General features: G+C 48.0%; 1 protein-coding gene across 6 annotated transcripts in view; it reads left to right on the forward strand.

Annotated features, from left to right (window-relative positions):
* RNF31 (ring finger protein 31) overlaps positions 1–15,643 on the forward strand; it is a 25,000-nt gene extending 9,357 nt beyond the window's left edge. For 5 of the 6 annotated variants that reach the window (XM_088142239.1, XM_088142240.1, XM_088142241.1 and 2 more), the window contains exons 9-22: positions 1,376–1,648; positions 2,473–2,736; positions 4,350–4,532; positions 4,630–4,839; positions 6,029–6,202; positions 7,003–7,101; positions 7,697–7,786; positions 9,809–9,923; positions 10,100–10,218; positions 11,732–11,845; positions 11,994–12,051; positions 13,539–13,635; positions 14,772–14,946; positions 15,055–15,643. In XM_088142239.1, the coding sequence (XP_087998365.1) occupies positions 1,376–1,648; positions 2,473–2,736; positions 4,350–4,532; positions 4,630–4,839; positions 6,029–6,202; positions 7,003–7,101; positions 7,697–7,786; positions 9,809–9,923; positions 10,100–10,218; positions 11,732–11,845; positions 11,994–12,051; positions 13,539–13,635; positions 14,772–14,946; positions 15,055–15,108 (2,025 nt within the window). In that variant the 3' untranslated portion in view covers positions 15,109–15,643. The remainder of the gene's footprint in view (positions 1–1,375; positions 1,649–2,472; positions 2,737–4,349; positions 4,533–4,629; positions 4,840–6,028; positions 6,203–7,002; positions 7,102–7,696; positions 7,787–9,808; positions 9,924–10,099; positions 10,219–11,731; positions 11,846–11,993; positions 12,052–13,538; positions 13,636–14,771; positions 14,947–15,054) is intronic. The other variant, XM_088142244.1, reaches the window with a different exon arrangement.
* The last annotated feature ends 110 nt before the right edge of the window (positions 15,644–15,753 follow it).

Consider the following 15,753-nt stretch of genomic DNA (forward strand, 5'->3'; position numbering starts at 1 on the left):
GCCCCTGATATATTTTTTTAATTTATTATTAAATTTATATGCCTCCCATCTCCCCCAGAGGGTGACTCTGGGCGGCTTACAATTAAAAACCAAGACCAGAAAAACAATAAAAATATAAACACCTCCCCCCCCCCGATTAAAACAAAAATAACACAAAATATTTGCAGCCTGGTCCTTCCTATTCTGCTTTTGTCTCCTTGCTGTGCTTTCCGCGCAAACAGCTGGGCTGAAGCCACCCCTATTTAAAAAAAAAGAAAAAAGTAAAGCTTCTGAGACCCATATATAGCTCAGAAGTATCCTTGGAAATAAAGATCATATGGAATAGTATATAGTATCTTTTTTTTTTCTAATTAAAACAAGTGAAGAGAGCCACACACTTTGTGACACAGAGAGAGAAATCTGTGACCACTTTTGTGCCCTGGGGTGACCTGTTGGAGAGGGGAACCCTAAACCACTCATTGCTTTTTCTCAGCTAGCAGTTCCTTGTATACTTAAAGTTGAATTATGCTAGTTAATTCATGGCCACTTCCTGTGGCCAAGATCAGCTTTCCCCCACCTGGCACGTAGGATGACATCCCTTTCGTGCTTGGACACCCTTTGCCTTTGAAAATTATGGAAGTTATATTGGTAATATTTTATCAGGGATCAGTAAGAAGCTATGAAGCTGGAGGGGTTTGCAAACTGGGTTTAATTTGGAAGCTGCTCAGAGTCGGGTAGCACCTAAATCTAATAAAATAAAATAAAGCACATGAGGGGGGGCAGCAGCTCCATTCTTACTTCTTTTCAAAAGCTTGAGTCGGATCTGTTAGAAACCCAACAAGAGCCTGCAGAAAATTTGGGAGCTTCGGTTGGGAACGACAGCATCTGGGTGCTGCTTAAAAAGTGAGGTTCCCAAAGAACGGGCTAACGTGGAAAGTGTTTTTATCCCCTGCCGGCTGCCCTCTCCCTTTCTCCCAAGCTGATTTTCCTTTTTATATCATCATGAGGTCTAGAGCCTTGCTTTTGGAGGACAAGTGGGTATCCAAATTGTTGGAATCATACTCTAAAGCCAGTGATCCACGTAACGCTGAGTTGGTGGCTTAGCCCCCGCATGTATTTTCTGGGCCAAGGGTCCACCTTGAAGTCCATGAGGTGAAATGGGGAAATAGCACACTTTGGAAAAAGGAAGGATGCCCAACCACCAACTCCACATCGCCTCTGAGTGCATAGGACTGGGACCTCAAAGCCCCTGCAAAAAGCTGATTTTTGGCTAAATGGCAGCTCGGCTTCTCTTGTAAAATTAATCACGGCCCGCGGCTCTCGGTGTCTGATCTGAGCTGTGCCCGGTCTTGCCCACCGGCTCTGATTAGAGCACGGAACCCCTCTCTTCCCACAGGCCCCCAGCTGGCAGTGTGAACACTGCACGTTCCGGAACAGCGTCCGTGGCCGGATATGTGAGATGTGCAACTGTACCAGCCTGCACAGCGATCCCCAGCAGTCCCCCCAGCTGGAGAAAGAGGTGGTGGGAAGGCTGAAGAGAGAGGTGGTGGAAGCCCCCGCAGAACCCAAGGGGCTGTGGAGAGCTCCGCCCATCTCATCAGAGGAGGTGGAGCATCAGAGGCAGGAGAAGCTGCGGGAGGATGGGCAGAAGATGGTCACCATGATCAGGGTGAGCTCCCCCCCACCCCCAAAGCAAGTCCCCCAAATAACTCATGACCCATGGATTCCTAAATGGGTCTTCTCCAAATTGCATGCCAGCCGGGGATTCTGGGAATTGCAGTTCGACATCCAGGTGTGCTACATTTTGGGGTCCCGGGGGCCTCTGAAGAGCAAACCTGACAAAACCCTTTGAGTGGGTTCACCGTCCCCATGATATGATTTTGTTTAGGCTCAATCTGGGAATGAACCACTGTGGTTTAGAAGCCATTGTTTACGGTTTGGTGTATTGCATGATCCTAGGTCGTTGTGGTTTATTCGGTAAACCATGGCTAGATGTTTTGTGCCAATCTATCCTCTGTTTTTCTCTTGTATGTGCACTCAAATCCCTTTTTATATAGCTATATATAATATAGATATACATATAGTATAGGCATCTGTCTGTCTGTATTCTGCCAAACAAAGAATCTCCAAAAACTGCCCTGGGCTAGAGCAGGAGAGTCTGGAGTCTTTTTTATTTTCAGTCCCAAATTCAGGATACTTTTCCAAGACAGGAGCAGCTGAAGGAAAGCTGAGGGTATGGGGATTAACTACAAGTGCCAAGAGCATCTTCCTTGCTTAACTGTGGATTTTTTGACAGACATCAGATGGGAAAAGGGGCAATGGGGTGGGATGGGGTTGTGTTCTCTATGGGGGGGTGTCCCTTCATCTCCTACATCACTCATTCTCATCCTGGCCAATATAGTTGCCAACCAGCTTCAGAGCTAAATTTGGCCTTCTCTTTGTAATCCCGGTCCAGTTGACCTGGCTCCATCCTTCGCTGCCTTTGCCCTGCAGGAGGCTGAAAGTGTGGGGGTGGCCCCCGAGATGGTGGCAGCTGCCTTGTGCTACTCAGGAGCTGAGCTGCCCCTGGCATGGCTGAACTCGGAGCTTCCCTGCGTCCTGGAAGGCATGGCAGAACTGGCCACGCAGCGAGGCGAGAAGGAACCCGGCGGCGGGCTGGGCGCCATAACGCTCCAGGAAGTCCAAACCGCATGGGTGGCGAGCCGGGGGGACGTGGACGAAGCTGTTAGCCGATGCCTCAGTGCCCGCCGCAGCAAGGTCAGTCTGGCCAAGATGCCTGGGAAAACATGGAAGAAGACATTAGAAGGGGGAGTTGCCATTCAGAGTCCCTTGGGCAAGGTAGGGGGGTTGGAAAACGGGTGGGGTTCAAGAGAAGGATCGGGAGGGGAGGAGACTGAGCGGTGGGTGGGGCTGATGGATTTCAAGCTGAAAAAGGGAAGGAATTCAATAATGAGAATACTTTTGGCCCACGGAGTCCTCAACAGATCTCCAAATTGTACACCAGCCGGGGATTCTGGGAATAGCAGGGGACCCAGGGGTCTCAGCTATGCCTAGTTGAGAAGATGCATAACTCAGGGTTGAACTGTTGGGTTCTTGGTGTTCTCTGAGCTCAGTCATTCAGATGTTTCATTACCTGACTAGGGAACATCATCAGTGCACGGGGAGTGCTGGGGGTTTATATATAGTAGCTTGCCCTGCTAGAGGGATTGGAGTGAAGTTTCTTCCTTGATAATCTTCCTGTTGAGGAGGAAACCACACCCCAACCAAGACTGGCAGGGCTTTACACTATACAGGTAGTCCTTGACTTACAACCACAATTGGGACTGGAACTTCCATTGCTAAGCGATGTAGTCATTAAGTGAGTTCCCACCCAATTTTACGACCTTTTTTGCCACGGTCCTTAAGCAAATCACATTGTTAAGTGAATCTTACTTCGCCCATTGATTTTGCTTTGACAGAAGCCCCCTGGGAAGTTCGCAAATGGCAATCACGTGACCCTGGGACACTGCAACCGTCATAAATACATGCTGGTTGCCAAGTGCCTGAATTTTGAACACATGATTGTGGGGACGCTGCAATGGTTGTAAGTGCGAGGACTGATCATAAATCACTTTTTCCAGCACCATCATAACTTTGAATGGTCATTAAACAAATTGTTGTAAGTCAAGGACTACCTGTATTTATAAACCATCAGCAAACATCATTCCCCCCACACACTGATGCCTGGTCACTAAACGTCTGCAGGAAAATAACCAAGCTTAGAGAACATCAAGAATCCAACAGGGGAGTTATGAGTTACATTTGGGAACATCAGCAAATGGTTGATGAGTGAGTTAAATAAATTAAATCTTTAATTAAATGAATTCATTAAATGAATCATGGATGAATCATGAAATGAATTAATGATGAATTCATGTAATGAAATGATTAATTAAATCTTTAAATTTTTAAGGTCACTGGAGGTTTTCCAGCCAAGGTTGGACAGCCATTTGCCTGGGATGGTCTGAGGTTGACCTTCCCTAACCAGGGGGTTGGACTAGGTGACCTCCAAGACCCTTCCAACCCTACAATTCTATGAGTTGGCCTTTCTAGATTTTGAAGGGGAGCCAGGTTGTGGGAATTTTAGAGACAGGAGCTTCAGTGGAGATACGTAAAATGAGAAAAAACAAGCAGGTGTCTCAAAAGCAGTGTTCCTCAACCTTGGCAACTTTAGGCTTGCCAGCTGGGGAATTCTGGGAGTTGAAGTCCACCTGTCTTAAAGTTGCCAAGGTTGAGGAACCCTGCTCTAACAGATAAAGGCAGGTCCTGGTTGAGATTCAGCTGTTAGGAGATGACGTGGGATGTCAGTTTGAACTTTCTTCCCTCCACAGGTGCGGGAGCTGAAGGCTCTGGGCTTCGAAGAGCGGGGCCCTGTCTTGCAGGCCCTGTACCAGAACAACGGCGACCTGTGGCGTGCGCTGGTCCAGCTGCAGCGTGCCCGCTTGGCGCCTTTCCATCAGCGGCTGTGGGAGAGCGAAGACCCTCCTGTGGACTTCCACACCCCTGACCGGCAGGTGAGGGAGAGGAAGGGAGAGCCTTCAGGGTCTTCTTCCCCGCCAGCTCGGCCCGTGGGGGTCACGACCAGTCCCTTCTCGCCTCTTCCTTTCCTAGGCTCTGCTGCGACGTCTCCTGGCCTCCCTCTCTCTGCCCAGCTGGGGCCGGGCCGAGCTGGTGGTCTCCCTGATGCTCGAGCAGCCAAACGAAGGCTGGGAGTTGGCCGACATCGTGGAAGCCGTCAAGGCCTCCCCCAGCCGCGACTTCATCAAACGCTTGCTCAGCTGGGAGTGCGCCGTGTGCAGCCTGGCCTTGCCACGCAACAAGGTACCCACGGGCGCCTTGGGCCCTAACCTCCAGCCAAAAATGAAATCTGCTTGTTCTTCATTGTTCATGGCAAGGTCTCCAAACATTTCCTCCTTTCTACCTCCAAACCATGGCTATGTCTCTTCTTGGGAGCAGAGAACTCGGGTTGGCCAATGATGGGACTGTCTTGTCTCTACGATCACGTCTGCTCTGAGCTGAGCGCGCAATAAAATAGTTGCTGGAAACTTTTTAGTGCTGGTTCCAGATGTTCAGTTTATTGTCATCTGCTAGATGAGTGTTTCTCAACTTTGGCCGCTTTAAGATGTGTGGACTTCAACTCCCAGAATTCCCCAGCCAGCATGGCTGGCTGGGGAATTCTGGGAGTTGAACTCCACACATCTTAGAGTGGCCAGGGTTGAGAAACACTGTGCTTGATGAATATATCAGAAACAATTCTGTTATCTCTTTTCCACCCACTCCAGCCCCACACCTCCATCCCCGGAAATGTTTCTTTTCTACATTTTCTCTCTGTGGGAACTCTTGGGAAGTTTTACTTTTTGTAAAAGAGCCAGGCCCACCAAATATCAGGTGCTTTTGCTAGCTTTTTACTTCTGCCAGTACGGTAATGGGAGCTCTGTCTTCCTCAGATGGTGGCTGTGGATGATGAGCACCGTAGTCCAGTGTGTGGTCGCAGATTGGGGAAAATCTGTGTGCAAAATGTGCCAAAATGCAGCCTCCCTTCTCTTTCTTCCCCCCCAACTCTAAAATTTGGAGGTCACCCCCTGGATTTGGTTGGGGCTAAATTCAGAATGGACCTTCATACAACCCAGAATTAACTTATGGAACTCACTGCCGCAAGACCCAGACTGGCACTGGCTAAGATGGCTTAAGAAAGGCATTCAGTGGTTTAACAGAGGGCAACTAATTGGTTAATTAGCGACAGTTAATAAATAAATAAATTAATAATTAATAAATTAATAGGCAGGTTGATGGTGTGAAGTGGGCGAGGCCCAGATTGTGAATAATTGTTGTTTACATTGTGCTTTAAATCTGTCCTAGGGGTTAAAACAATTGTTGCATTTTTTTTTCCTAATGGGAAAAAATAGAAAAGCTGTCCTAAGGGGAGCAGAGAATGTCTCTGGGGTCCTGCGTCCCTGGGCCGGTTGGTCTTTGGGGCCACCCTCCAGCCACGCTCTCCTGCTCTTTTCAGATGCAGTTGCTGACGTCGTGCGAGTGCACAATCTGTCCGGAGTGCTTTGCCCTGCACTTCACCATCGCCGTGAAGGAGAAACACATCACGGACTTGGTGTGCCCGGCTTGCTCCGAGCCGGAGATCAGCGATGAGACAGAACTTCTCAACTACTTCTCCACCCTGGATATCCAGGTGACGGCCCCCTGCTCCATTTCCCCATTTGGTGTGGGCCCCAGCTCCTCTCTGGGGGCCTGCAGGAATGGCAGCCTTTTGGGCCTTTCCATTCTTCTCCCTGCCCCTGGATGTTAATAACGCGGGAGAAACCAGGGAGAGTAGATTTTCCTGTTAAAGGAAGCTCTGATGTTCTCCAGTGGAGGTGCCTAGATGTATGGGGATTGCGGTTGACGGATTAGCCCACTGAGAATCTAATCCTGACACATCTAGAAGACGACAAGTTGGGAACGTAGTAGAATTGGAAGAGTGCCTCAAGCCTTCTATGTGCGGGAATCTAGATTAAAATATCCCTAGCTAATGGCCATCCAGGCTGTGCTCGAACTCATCCCCTATAGGGGGGCCCAGCATATCTCTGGGTCATGACAGCCATTGCCTGCCTGTACATCAAAGCCATTTCTATGGGATGATTGAGAAAAGGGGTTCACCTTCTGTCTGACCTCTCAGGTCTTTGCAAAATGCTGCTAACACGTTAACCAAAGTAAAACCTGACAATTTAAACCCTTGATGTCCAATCAAGGGCCTGTGTGGGGCAGGAGGGGGCAAAAGAGTCAAGATGGCAGGGGTTCAGTCATACAGGCAGGGACACCATCTTGCCTTTTTGAATCCCTGCCTGCAGATGTCCCTGCCTCCTGTCCCACCTTGGTGGAGGTGAAGGGACCAGATTCTCCAGACCTTCTTGGTGATTCTTTGCAAACTTTTGGGGGTGAATCTATAGGCCAGCCCCTTAATTATTTTCTCTTTATGGGCCTCCTTCACAGTTACGCAGCTGCCTGGATCAAGAGACTTATGAACTCTTCCACAAGAAGCTGACTGAACATGTACTCATGCAGGACCCCAAGTTTCAGTGGTGCACGCATGTGAGTAGCTACCAAGGTTGCTTTTGTTTTCAAATAAAAGGGGAACTGAGTCAAAAGCTCAGGTGCATGAAAAAGAGAAGGGAACACCCGCAAAAGTCACTGAATGAGTGGCATGTTTTTCTAAGAAACAGGGACCGAGGCTGGAGCTGGCCCCGCTGGGCTAAGTGCCTGTTTTTCCCAACCCAGAGCCCTCCAGGTGGTTTGGGTAACTGCAACTTCCATCATCCCACTAGTGAGGCCAGTTAGGGTGATGGGAGTTGTAGTCTCATTGATAAGTAGGTTTCCTGGCCGGGCAGCACAGATGACCTGCAGAGAGAAGTTAATCGTTCCCTGCGTTGACTGATTTCATTTGCTCGGTTTCTAAATAAACTTTGATCCATAATAAACATCAGTTCGCTGCCAAGTGGACTCAGAGCTGGTTGCTTCTACTGAAATCTCAAATGTCCAGCCAATCGGGGTGGCTTGCAACGACTCCATCCTGTTCAGTTTCAGTTTCACTTAAGGCCAGCCCCCGCTGCCACTTCCTGGAGTCGGGAAGGTCAGATTGTGGCCTAGGAAAAGGGGCTAACTTTTTAATCTCTCCCCCCGTCTTTAGTGCTCTTTTGGTTTCATTTATGAATCGGAGCAGCTGGAAGCCAAATGCCCACAGTGCCGCAAAAGTTTCTGTGTCCAGTGCAAACGCCAGGTTGGTAAGCCCTCTGGGTGATGGTGGCGGGGGGAGGAGAACCGTGATTCCCGGTTCTTTGCCCACCAGGTGGAAGTGGGTTGCAAGCTGGGTGGCTGAGATGTGGGCCAACCCGCCAGACTTTCCTTCAGACTTAGCCATTGTTGCTGTTTCATGCAGTTTGGAGCAAAACGCTGTTTAGCTGCTAAGTTCTCGATCCAAAGCCTGGCAGAATGACCTCACGTGTGAAATTCCACTCCAAAATGGTTTCCTTGGCACTTACATTATCACCCTTAGGGCATGTTCAGTTTCCTGTGCCTTTTTTAATGTCTCCAGAATGTTGGCGTTCTGCTTTTCCTTAGTTATTTGTGATTTTGTTATATCACTGCGGTCTTTTATTAGGACTGTGCAGTGCTTCAGATTCAGCGGCATCCAGGGAGGGTAAAAAAAAAATCAGGAGAGTGGCCACCACCACACAACTGAAGCCCTGCCTCTTTTTTGCTGGCAGAAAAGAGGCGGGGCTTCAATTGTGCTGCAGCAGTCACCATCTTGGCTGTTTTAACCCCTCTGGCGGACACCTGTTTGGATTAAAAAACAAAAAGAGTGCTTCAGAGCCTTACAGTACAGTTCCCTGCAACTTCATAAACCCAACATTTCCTTCCCTGGGATTGGAAGCCAGGGTGGAGAGCAGATGCATGATCCTGGGGAAAGATGTAGCTGCTTTAAAGGGTTGCAGAGAGATGCTCTGTTTGTGCTCCCATATGGCTCGTTATTAGCATATATGTGTGTGTTTTTTTGTACTTACTTTATTTAAAAAAAATTATGAGGCTGCTCCTCTCACAGTTGGTGACTCTGTGCAGAGTGCATCAATAAAAATCCAAACTTAGTAAGGTTTTTGAGGACGGAAACAGCCAGCTAGCAGACCATCTAGCAGCCTCTGGCAGCCAGCACCCAGAAAAACCATCAGGAAAGAAACAAGATTCTAATCAAGGAACTGTCAAGGAGGAGACCACACCCCACCAAGACTGAAAGCAAGCTACTATATATATAAAACAGCCAGCAGACCCCACCCTCCTTCACACTGATGATATAGCCTAGCCTGGTGGTGAAACGTCTGCAGGGAGAACACCAGGAACTCAAGCAAAAAATCAAAACCAACCCAAGGCAAAAAAATAGGTAGAATACGAAACCAATGAGAGCCAGTTTGGCGTAGTGGTTCAAGGCACCAGCCCGAAACCAGGTGGCCGTGAGTTTTAGTTGTGCCTTAGTCACAAAGCCAGCTGGGTGACCCTGAGCCAGTCCCTCTCTCAGCCCTAGGAAGAAGAAGGCAAGGGAAGACCACAGTAAAAAAATGTGGCCAAGAAAACTGCCGGGATTGTCCAGGCAGTTGCCAAGAGTCAGGACTGATTCAAAGGCATCTGCAAATACAAAACCAAAACCAAACCGAGACAACAAAAGAGCTGAGGTGCATAGCTGAGGCTAACACTCCCTCTCACCCGAACAGGTTCTTTCGCCGCCTTGGTGCAACGCACCGGAGAGAAGCCTGGGCTTAAGGCTCTACAAAAGGCTAATACGATAAAACATCTCAATACATCATTTTGGGGAATGCCTTTTAACTGGTTGGACGTTGTCCAGGATATGCTTATTATCGGAGGTTATGAAAGCACAACCAGCAAATAGTGGAAATGGAGCTTTGGGAATTTCCCCCTAGGGTGCCGCATCCCTCAGCCCCATTCCGGTTTTGGTGAAGATGAAGATGACGATTTAAACATTTTGTATGGCTGCCCATCTTGTTATCAAAGTAGTCTTCCATAATTTGGGGGTTCCTTGGTCAAAGGCTTGTGTTAGAAAAGGAGTTAATGCAGGCACCAGGCAGGCCTTCCTCGCGAGCGAATTCCTCCAAGTGGGGTGCCATTACAAGGAGTCCTTTAGGCCCACCAGCTTTTGGGGGGGGAGTTTGCCTGTTTGGCATCTTCTGCCAAAGAGAGAGGATGGCATGCTAGTGGCTGAATTTGGGGCTTCTTTTCTCTTCCACGGCTACAGTGGGAGCCCCAGCATCAGGGTCTGACCTGTGACGGGTTTCTGGAATGGAAGCGAACGAATGACCCCGAATACCAGGCTCAGGGTTTGGCGGTGTATCTCCAGGAGAACGGGATTGGTGAGGATTCCCCCCCCCCCATTCATTTTTGGGGCTGCCACAGAAAGCGTGGGGCAGTTCTGACCAACAGAGTTTCTTGCATTAGGCGGGGAGCGGGTCTTAACGCTCCCAGTTCCTGTGTTCTGTGATGGCGCATTGCTCCTCACCTCCCTCTGTTTCTCCTCCTCTTCTTCCAGCTTGTCCAAAATGCAAGTTCTCATATGCGTTGGCTCGTGGGGGGTGCATGCATTTCCAGTGTTCCCAATGTAGACATCATTTCTGCAGTGGCTGCTATGGAACTTTTTATGCCTCAAATGTAAGGATGCTCAGGGATGGGGTTGGGTTATGGGAGCCAGGAACTCGGTGCACGGTTGCTGTTAAATTCCCCCTCGTGGGTTTTGTAGAGATGGCCTTGGAGAACATATGCAAGGACCATTAGCGCAACACGAACTTGGCCTGGGAAAATAAGATTGTGTGAGAAAGAAACTTAAAAATACTGGAACTCTGCTTTATTGACACTGGTAATAACAGAAACTTGAAAGCCTGATGGTCTTTCTCTTCCCCCTCTCTCACTCCAAAAAAAGTCAAACCGGAGCAATCTTATCTTCCTGGACGGACGTCCATGTTTTGCTAACCATCGCTGCATACTTTGTTCAAGGTCATCTCTGCTGTTCTCTGTGGTTTTTATTTGATCATGTTTTCTTGTGCATCTTCCAAATTGCAGTTGCTCTTCACCTCTAAGGTGGGCCACGATTCAGTTCCGTGTTTTTTAGAGGAGGGGAGCTGGGTTGGAAAGAACATAAGTTGCCGTCGGTCACGAGCCTGTTGCAAAGAGAGGCTCTCGGACCTCTGTCTACTGGTGTTGCTGGATTTTTTTTCTGAATGCATGTAAATCGATAGAAATAGGTACACCATCCTTTTAAAAAAAGTCATAGTAAGATACAGGTTTCTAGTCCTTATGGATGGTGGAAAGAACCTGGCCGACACTGGCATGCAGATTACAAGAGAGTGGGTGATGGGTCGTGAATGTTCTGAGCATCTAAAAGAGCAGTTATAATTACAGGAAAACAAAGACGAAGCGGAATTACAGTCCAATTCAGATTTGGCAGGAATCAATCTGGGAACGGGCATCTGAGGTGGGAGTCAAAAAAGAAAAAATGGCTGGTGCAATCAAAGCCTTGCTTCCTTTACTTACATGGGCTGGGCTTCCATCACAGCCACCATCTTGACCTTTTTGACCCCCAGTGTGGACACCCCTGTTGGGAAAAATAGAGCAGTTATCTGAATTGATTTGTAGATTTGAACCTGAGTTTTTTTTTTTTTAAGTGAAGATAAAATGGTGGCTGTATGTTATTTTGGTTTGTTTAAAAAACCCCAAACCATAGAATGGAGCAAAACCCCAAAGTAATATTCTTATTCTCCCAGATGCACTGTCCATTCGACCCCTGGGACCGATGGTGCCTTTTTTAGTTCCCAAACCCTGCTTCTAAAAAGATAATTTGAATGGGCTTGCTCGACAGCTAGATTTCTTGGAGCGAGGCTTTGTGAACGAAGGTGATGGCAGGGCGGACTTTCCTGCGGGCAAATCCGTTACCCCAGATACCATTTCGTTCACATGCACACCACTACTCAACTGTAGGCTGGCCAATTGGAGAAGGGCCAACTGGACTTTTTCTGCAGGAGGCCAGGCTTAGCTTTGAGGCTCCTAGTTGCGGATTCAGTTACACACCCTCTTTTGACCAGATCAGGAATGTGAATCAGATAGTTTCACGGGGAGGGCAGGCAGTTCAAGCTGCCTCCCACCCTGGCCTTATTTCCATCTCTGCCAGAAATGCCCGATAGCCCAGTGCCCAATCCGGCGGTCCCTCCATGGACACCATCCACGCGACTGCCTCTTCTACCTGCGGGACTGGTCTGTGCCACGTCTGCAGCGCCTCTTACAGGTCAGCCCAGCCGAGCTCAGGGTGGGGAGGCTTCAAGAGTGGGGAGAGGGGTGGAAGAAGCCAGAGGCTGCAGAAGGCAAGGGTGCTTGGGGGACACGCTCCTTGGAAGGACCAGCTGGAACTCACTCTTGACCTCTCCCCGTCCCAGGATAACAACGTTGCCTTCAACACAGACCCCCCAGCAGGGACCCGTGCCGCCCCTGGAGGTAGGTGACAAAGTTCCCAGAAAATCCAGCTGTCACAGGATGGCTTCATTTTAAGTCCTGAACGAGAGATTTGTTATCTCAACTTCAAATATTTTATTTTATTTACTATTTTTTTATTTTTATCTTTATTATTATTTTCTTTTTCTTTTTATTTCAATTTGTATAGCCGCCCATCTTACATTTCTGACTCTGGGCGGCTCACGTAATTAAAACAACCAAATAACACAACCAGTAAATACAGAAATCAGTAACAAACACAATGCTCTCCCCTCCTTAAAACCCAATTAAAAACCAAATACTGTTGCATTGCAGCAGTGTTTCTCAACTTTGGAAACTTTAAGATGTGTGGACTTCAACTCCCGGAATTCCCCCAGCCAGCATGCGTGGACTTCAGTTCCCAGAACTCCCCAGCCACCATGCTGGGGAATTCTGGGACTTGAAGTCCACACTTCTTAAAATTCCCAAAGTTGAGAAACACTGCATTACAGAAGGGAGAGGTTTCTCATGAAGCTGTAATGGGGCACCCCTTCCTTTTATTTGTCTGTGTTTTAAATATTTGCATGCATCTGTGATGTCATGCATTGCCAAGAAGCATGCCAAACTTTTTTGTTAAGGCCCCACTGTTGTTCCATTCACAACCTTCCACCTTTATGCCTTCTGCCTGGCCTTTTCAGGTTCTTGGTGCAAAGATTTCCTCTGAGCCTGGGAAAAAGCATTTCTGAAAATCTTGCAAGCTGCAGAACATCTGGAAATTCCTCCCTTATCTCGTAAATGTTCATCTACAACTCCTGTTCCTCAGCAGCAATGAAAGCAGTTCTGATCTGGCTAATTCAGTGATAAAAGCGGTTGTAAACGTGAAAGGGGTTAATTGTTGGAATTTATTAACTTTAAGCTGCTTTTTCCCTTTCAGCTGTAGATAAAGAAGTCTCAGCCAGACTCTTTATTTTTTTAGATTGCTATCCCACCTTTTTTTTTTTTTCATATACAGCTCAAGGTGGCAAACGTACCTCATACTCCTTCCTCCTCCTATTTTCCCCACAATAACAACCCTGTGAGGTGGGCTGGGCTGAGAGAGGGGGACTGGCCCAAAGTTCCCCAGCCGGTTTTGGGTTTTGGTCTTAAGATGTAATCGGCTATTACAAGTTTGACAGATCCCGTTTCCAAGCAACACCTAAAGATGCTGTGATTCAAAATATTTCCTAAATAAACACTTCTGTTAAATTCATTCAACCCTTTAGAAATGGGTGTGGTAGGCAGTTTCATTTAAGAGTCCGTTTCTGGTTTTCAGCCACTGCCTAAAGTTTGCAACGGTGGTTGGGTTTTTGCTCAGTTGCCTCCTCAATTCTGATTTTTGCCCTGTAATGCTTTTGCCAACGATTGTGATAAAAGGCCCACAAAAAGCCATTAAAATGAATTAATAAAAAATAGACCGAATTGTAGGAAGAAATTTGCATGCTTTAAATATCAGGGGCTCCTTCTGTATGCAGGCGGATGCCGAGTTATGGAGCAGAAGGAAACCATGTCAGGGTTGAAGGATGAGCCGTGTGGGAAAGAGACCCCGGCTGAATATGCCGGCCTTTGCGAGTGAGTAAAAATCTTTTAAGGGGAGTCAGAAAGTCATGGTCCTTTCCTAGAATTCCTCGCTGCAGTCCAGCAGAGCTAAGTTATACTAGGTTGGGAGAAGCAACATCAGTCTGGCTGCAGAGAAGGCCAACGACGTCTTGAGGACCATCAAGAAGAATGTAGAGTCAAGATTGCAGGAGGTCATCATCCCGCTCTACTTGGCCTTGGTCAGGCCTCCCTTGGGGAATTGCGTCCAGTTCTGTACAACCCAGTTTCAAAAGGACATTGAGAAACTGGAGCGAGCTCAGAGCTGGGCTGCCAAGAAGGTGAAAGATCTGGAAACCAAGTCAGTGAGGAATGGAGAAAAGACTGAGGGATGTTTAGCTTCCAAAGAGCCGCTCTTTGAGTGAGATGGGCAGTGACTAAATTTCAGATGATAGATAGATAGATAGATAGATAGATAGATAGATAGATAGATAGATAGATAGATAGATAGATAGATAGATAGGGAAGGCAGGCAGGCAGGCAGGCAGGCAGGCAGGCAGGCAGGCAAAAGGTTGAGAGGTGACCTGATGGCTCTCTTCAAATACTTGAAGGGCTGTCACACTGTAGAGCAGTGTTTCTCAACCTTGGTGACTTTAAGATGTGTGGACTTCAACTCCCAGAATTCCCCAGCCAGCCTGGCTGGCTGGGGAATTCTGGGAGTTGGCCCACACATCTTAAAATTGCCAAGGTTAAGAAACACTGCTGTAGAGGATATGGACTTATTCTCACTTGCTCCAGAGGGTAAGACTAGAATAAATGAGATGAGACTTCAAGGATGTAGACACAGACGAGACATTAGGAAGAACTACTGGACCGGAAGAGCTGTCAATCGGTGGCATGGGTTACTTCATGGAGTGGTTTCTTCCCCTTTGCTGGAGGATTTCCAGTAGAGGCTGGGTAGTCCTATCAGGGATGGGGTAATGAATTCTCCAGTTGCAGGGGTTGGACTTCATGACCCTTCCAACTCTGATTCTAGGATCACAGGGACCAGAAAGATTTTAAGCAGAGGGTGGTTCTAGGAGGCACGGGGAGCTGCAGCCATGATGCAGATTGGCAGGGGCCCGGAGAGCTGGGCATCGCACTGATCGATGTCCCCTCTTCCCTGACACCAGGGCGCACTACAAGGAGTACCTGGTCAGCCTCATCAACAGCCAGGCCCTGGACCCCGCTGTCCTCTACACCTTGCAAGAAGTGGAGATCGTCTGCCGGCGACACCTCACTGCTGCTCAGCTGCTCCCCCAGGGACCGGCAGAGGATGAGGAAGCTTATCGTGAGCGCCTGATCCAGGTGAAACTGAGGCTGGAGCCTGAGCAGGGAGGGTAGAAAGGCAAGAAAATCTGGGTTGTCTCTGCTCTTCTAATTGCTTGGATTGCTTTTGTCACCCATCTGCTGTAGATTCTGAGAGATCAGGTCCCTCTGGGCTTGGAGATCCCACGGAGACGGAAGTAAAGTAAGGAAGTCACCTGGGTGGGGAAAAGAAGCTGTGATCAGCTGGCAAATGGATGGAGAAGAGGAGGAGAAGAAATGTGTTTTCAGAGGCATCATTTCAGATGGATGGTTCAAGTTGGGGGCTCCTGAGATGGAGTCTTAAACCCCTTTCTCCCCTAACCACTGGGTCGGCTTGGAGGGTTGTGTTGTCGCACACCCCGTTTCTTCTGTCTTGTGTGATGCACCTCCCGATGTCTCCTCCTCGGGAGCATTTAGAAGAAGGTGATGGAGAAAGGAAAGGATTTTAGATTTTCCCTAAAGCTGTTCAGCAAGTTTTTGATTTTATTCTTAAAGGAATATTGTATCCAGATTTTGTGGAGAAAAAAAAAATTACTGGTGGGTGGATGTGGGGATAAAAAGGATGCTGTGCTTAAATTGAAAGGTTCTTGTTCCAGTTCTAGGTCTGGCCTGCTGTTTTAATTCCATTTGTTCTTCCAGCCTGCATGCCCCCTGGGAAATGCAGTGGTCTGAATAAAATTCATTTTGATAAACATGACTCTCTTTTTGCTGTCCTTAATATGTTCCCCAGGCCCTGGCGTTTAGATTTTTCCATTGATTAAAAAAAAAACACAAGCATGTTAAAAATAAACATCCGGGTTGGGGTTT

Source organism: Python bivittatus, unplaced genomic scaffold (genome assembly GCF_059951505.1).
Source record: "Python bivittatus isolate LINGU-HERP-01145 unplaced genomic scaffold, Pbiv_v1 ctg000370_np1212, whole genome shotgun sequence".
NCBI classification, from domain to species: domain Eukaryota; kingdom Metazoa; phylum Chordata; class Lepidosauria; order Squamata; family Pythonidae; genus Python; species Python bivittatus.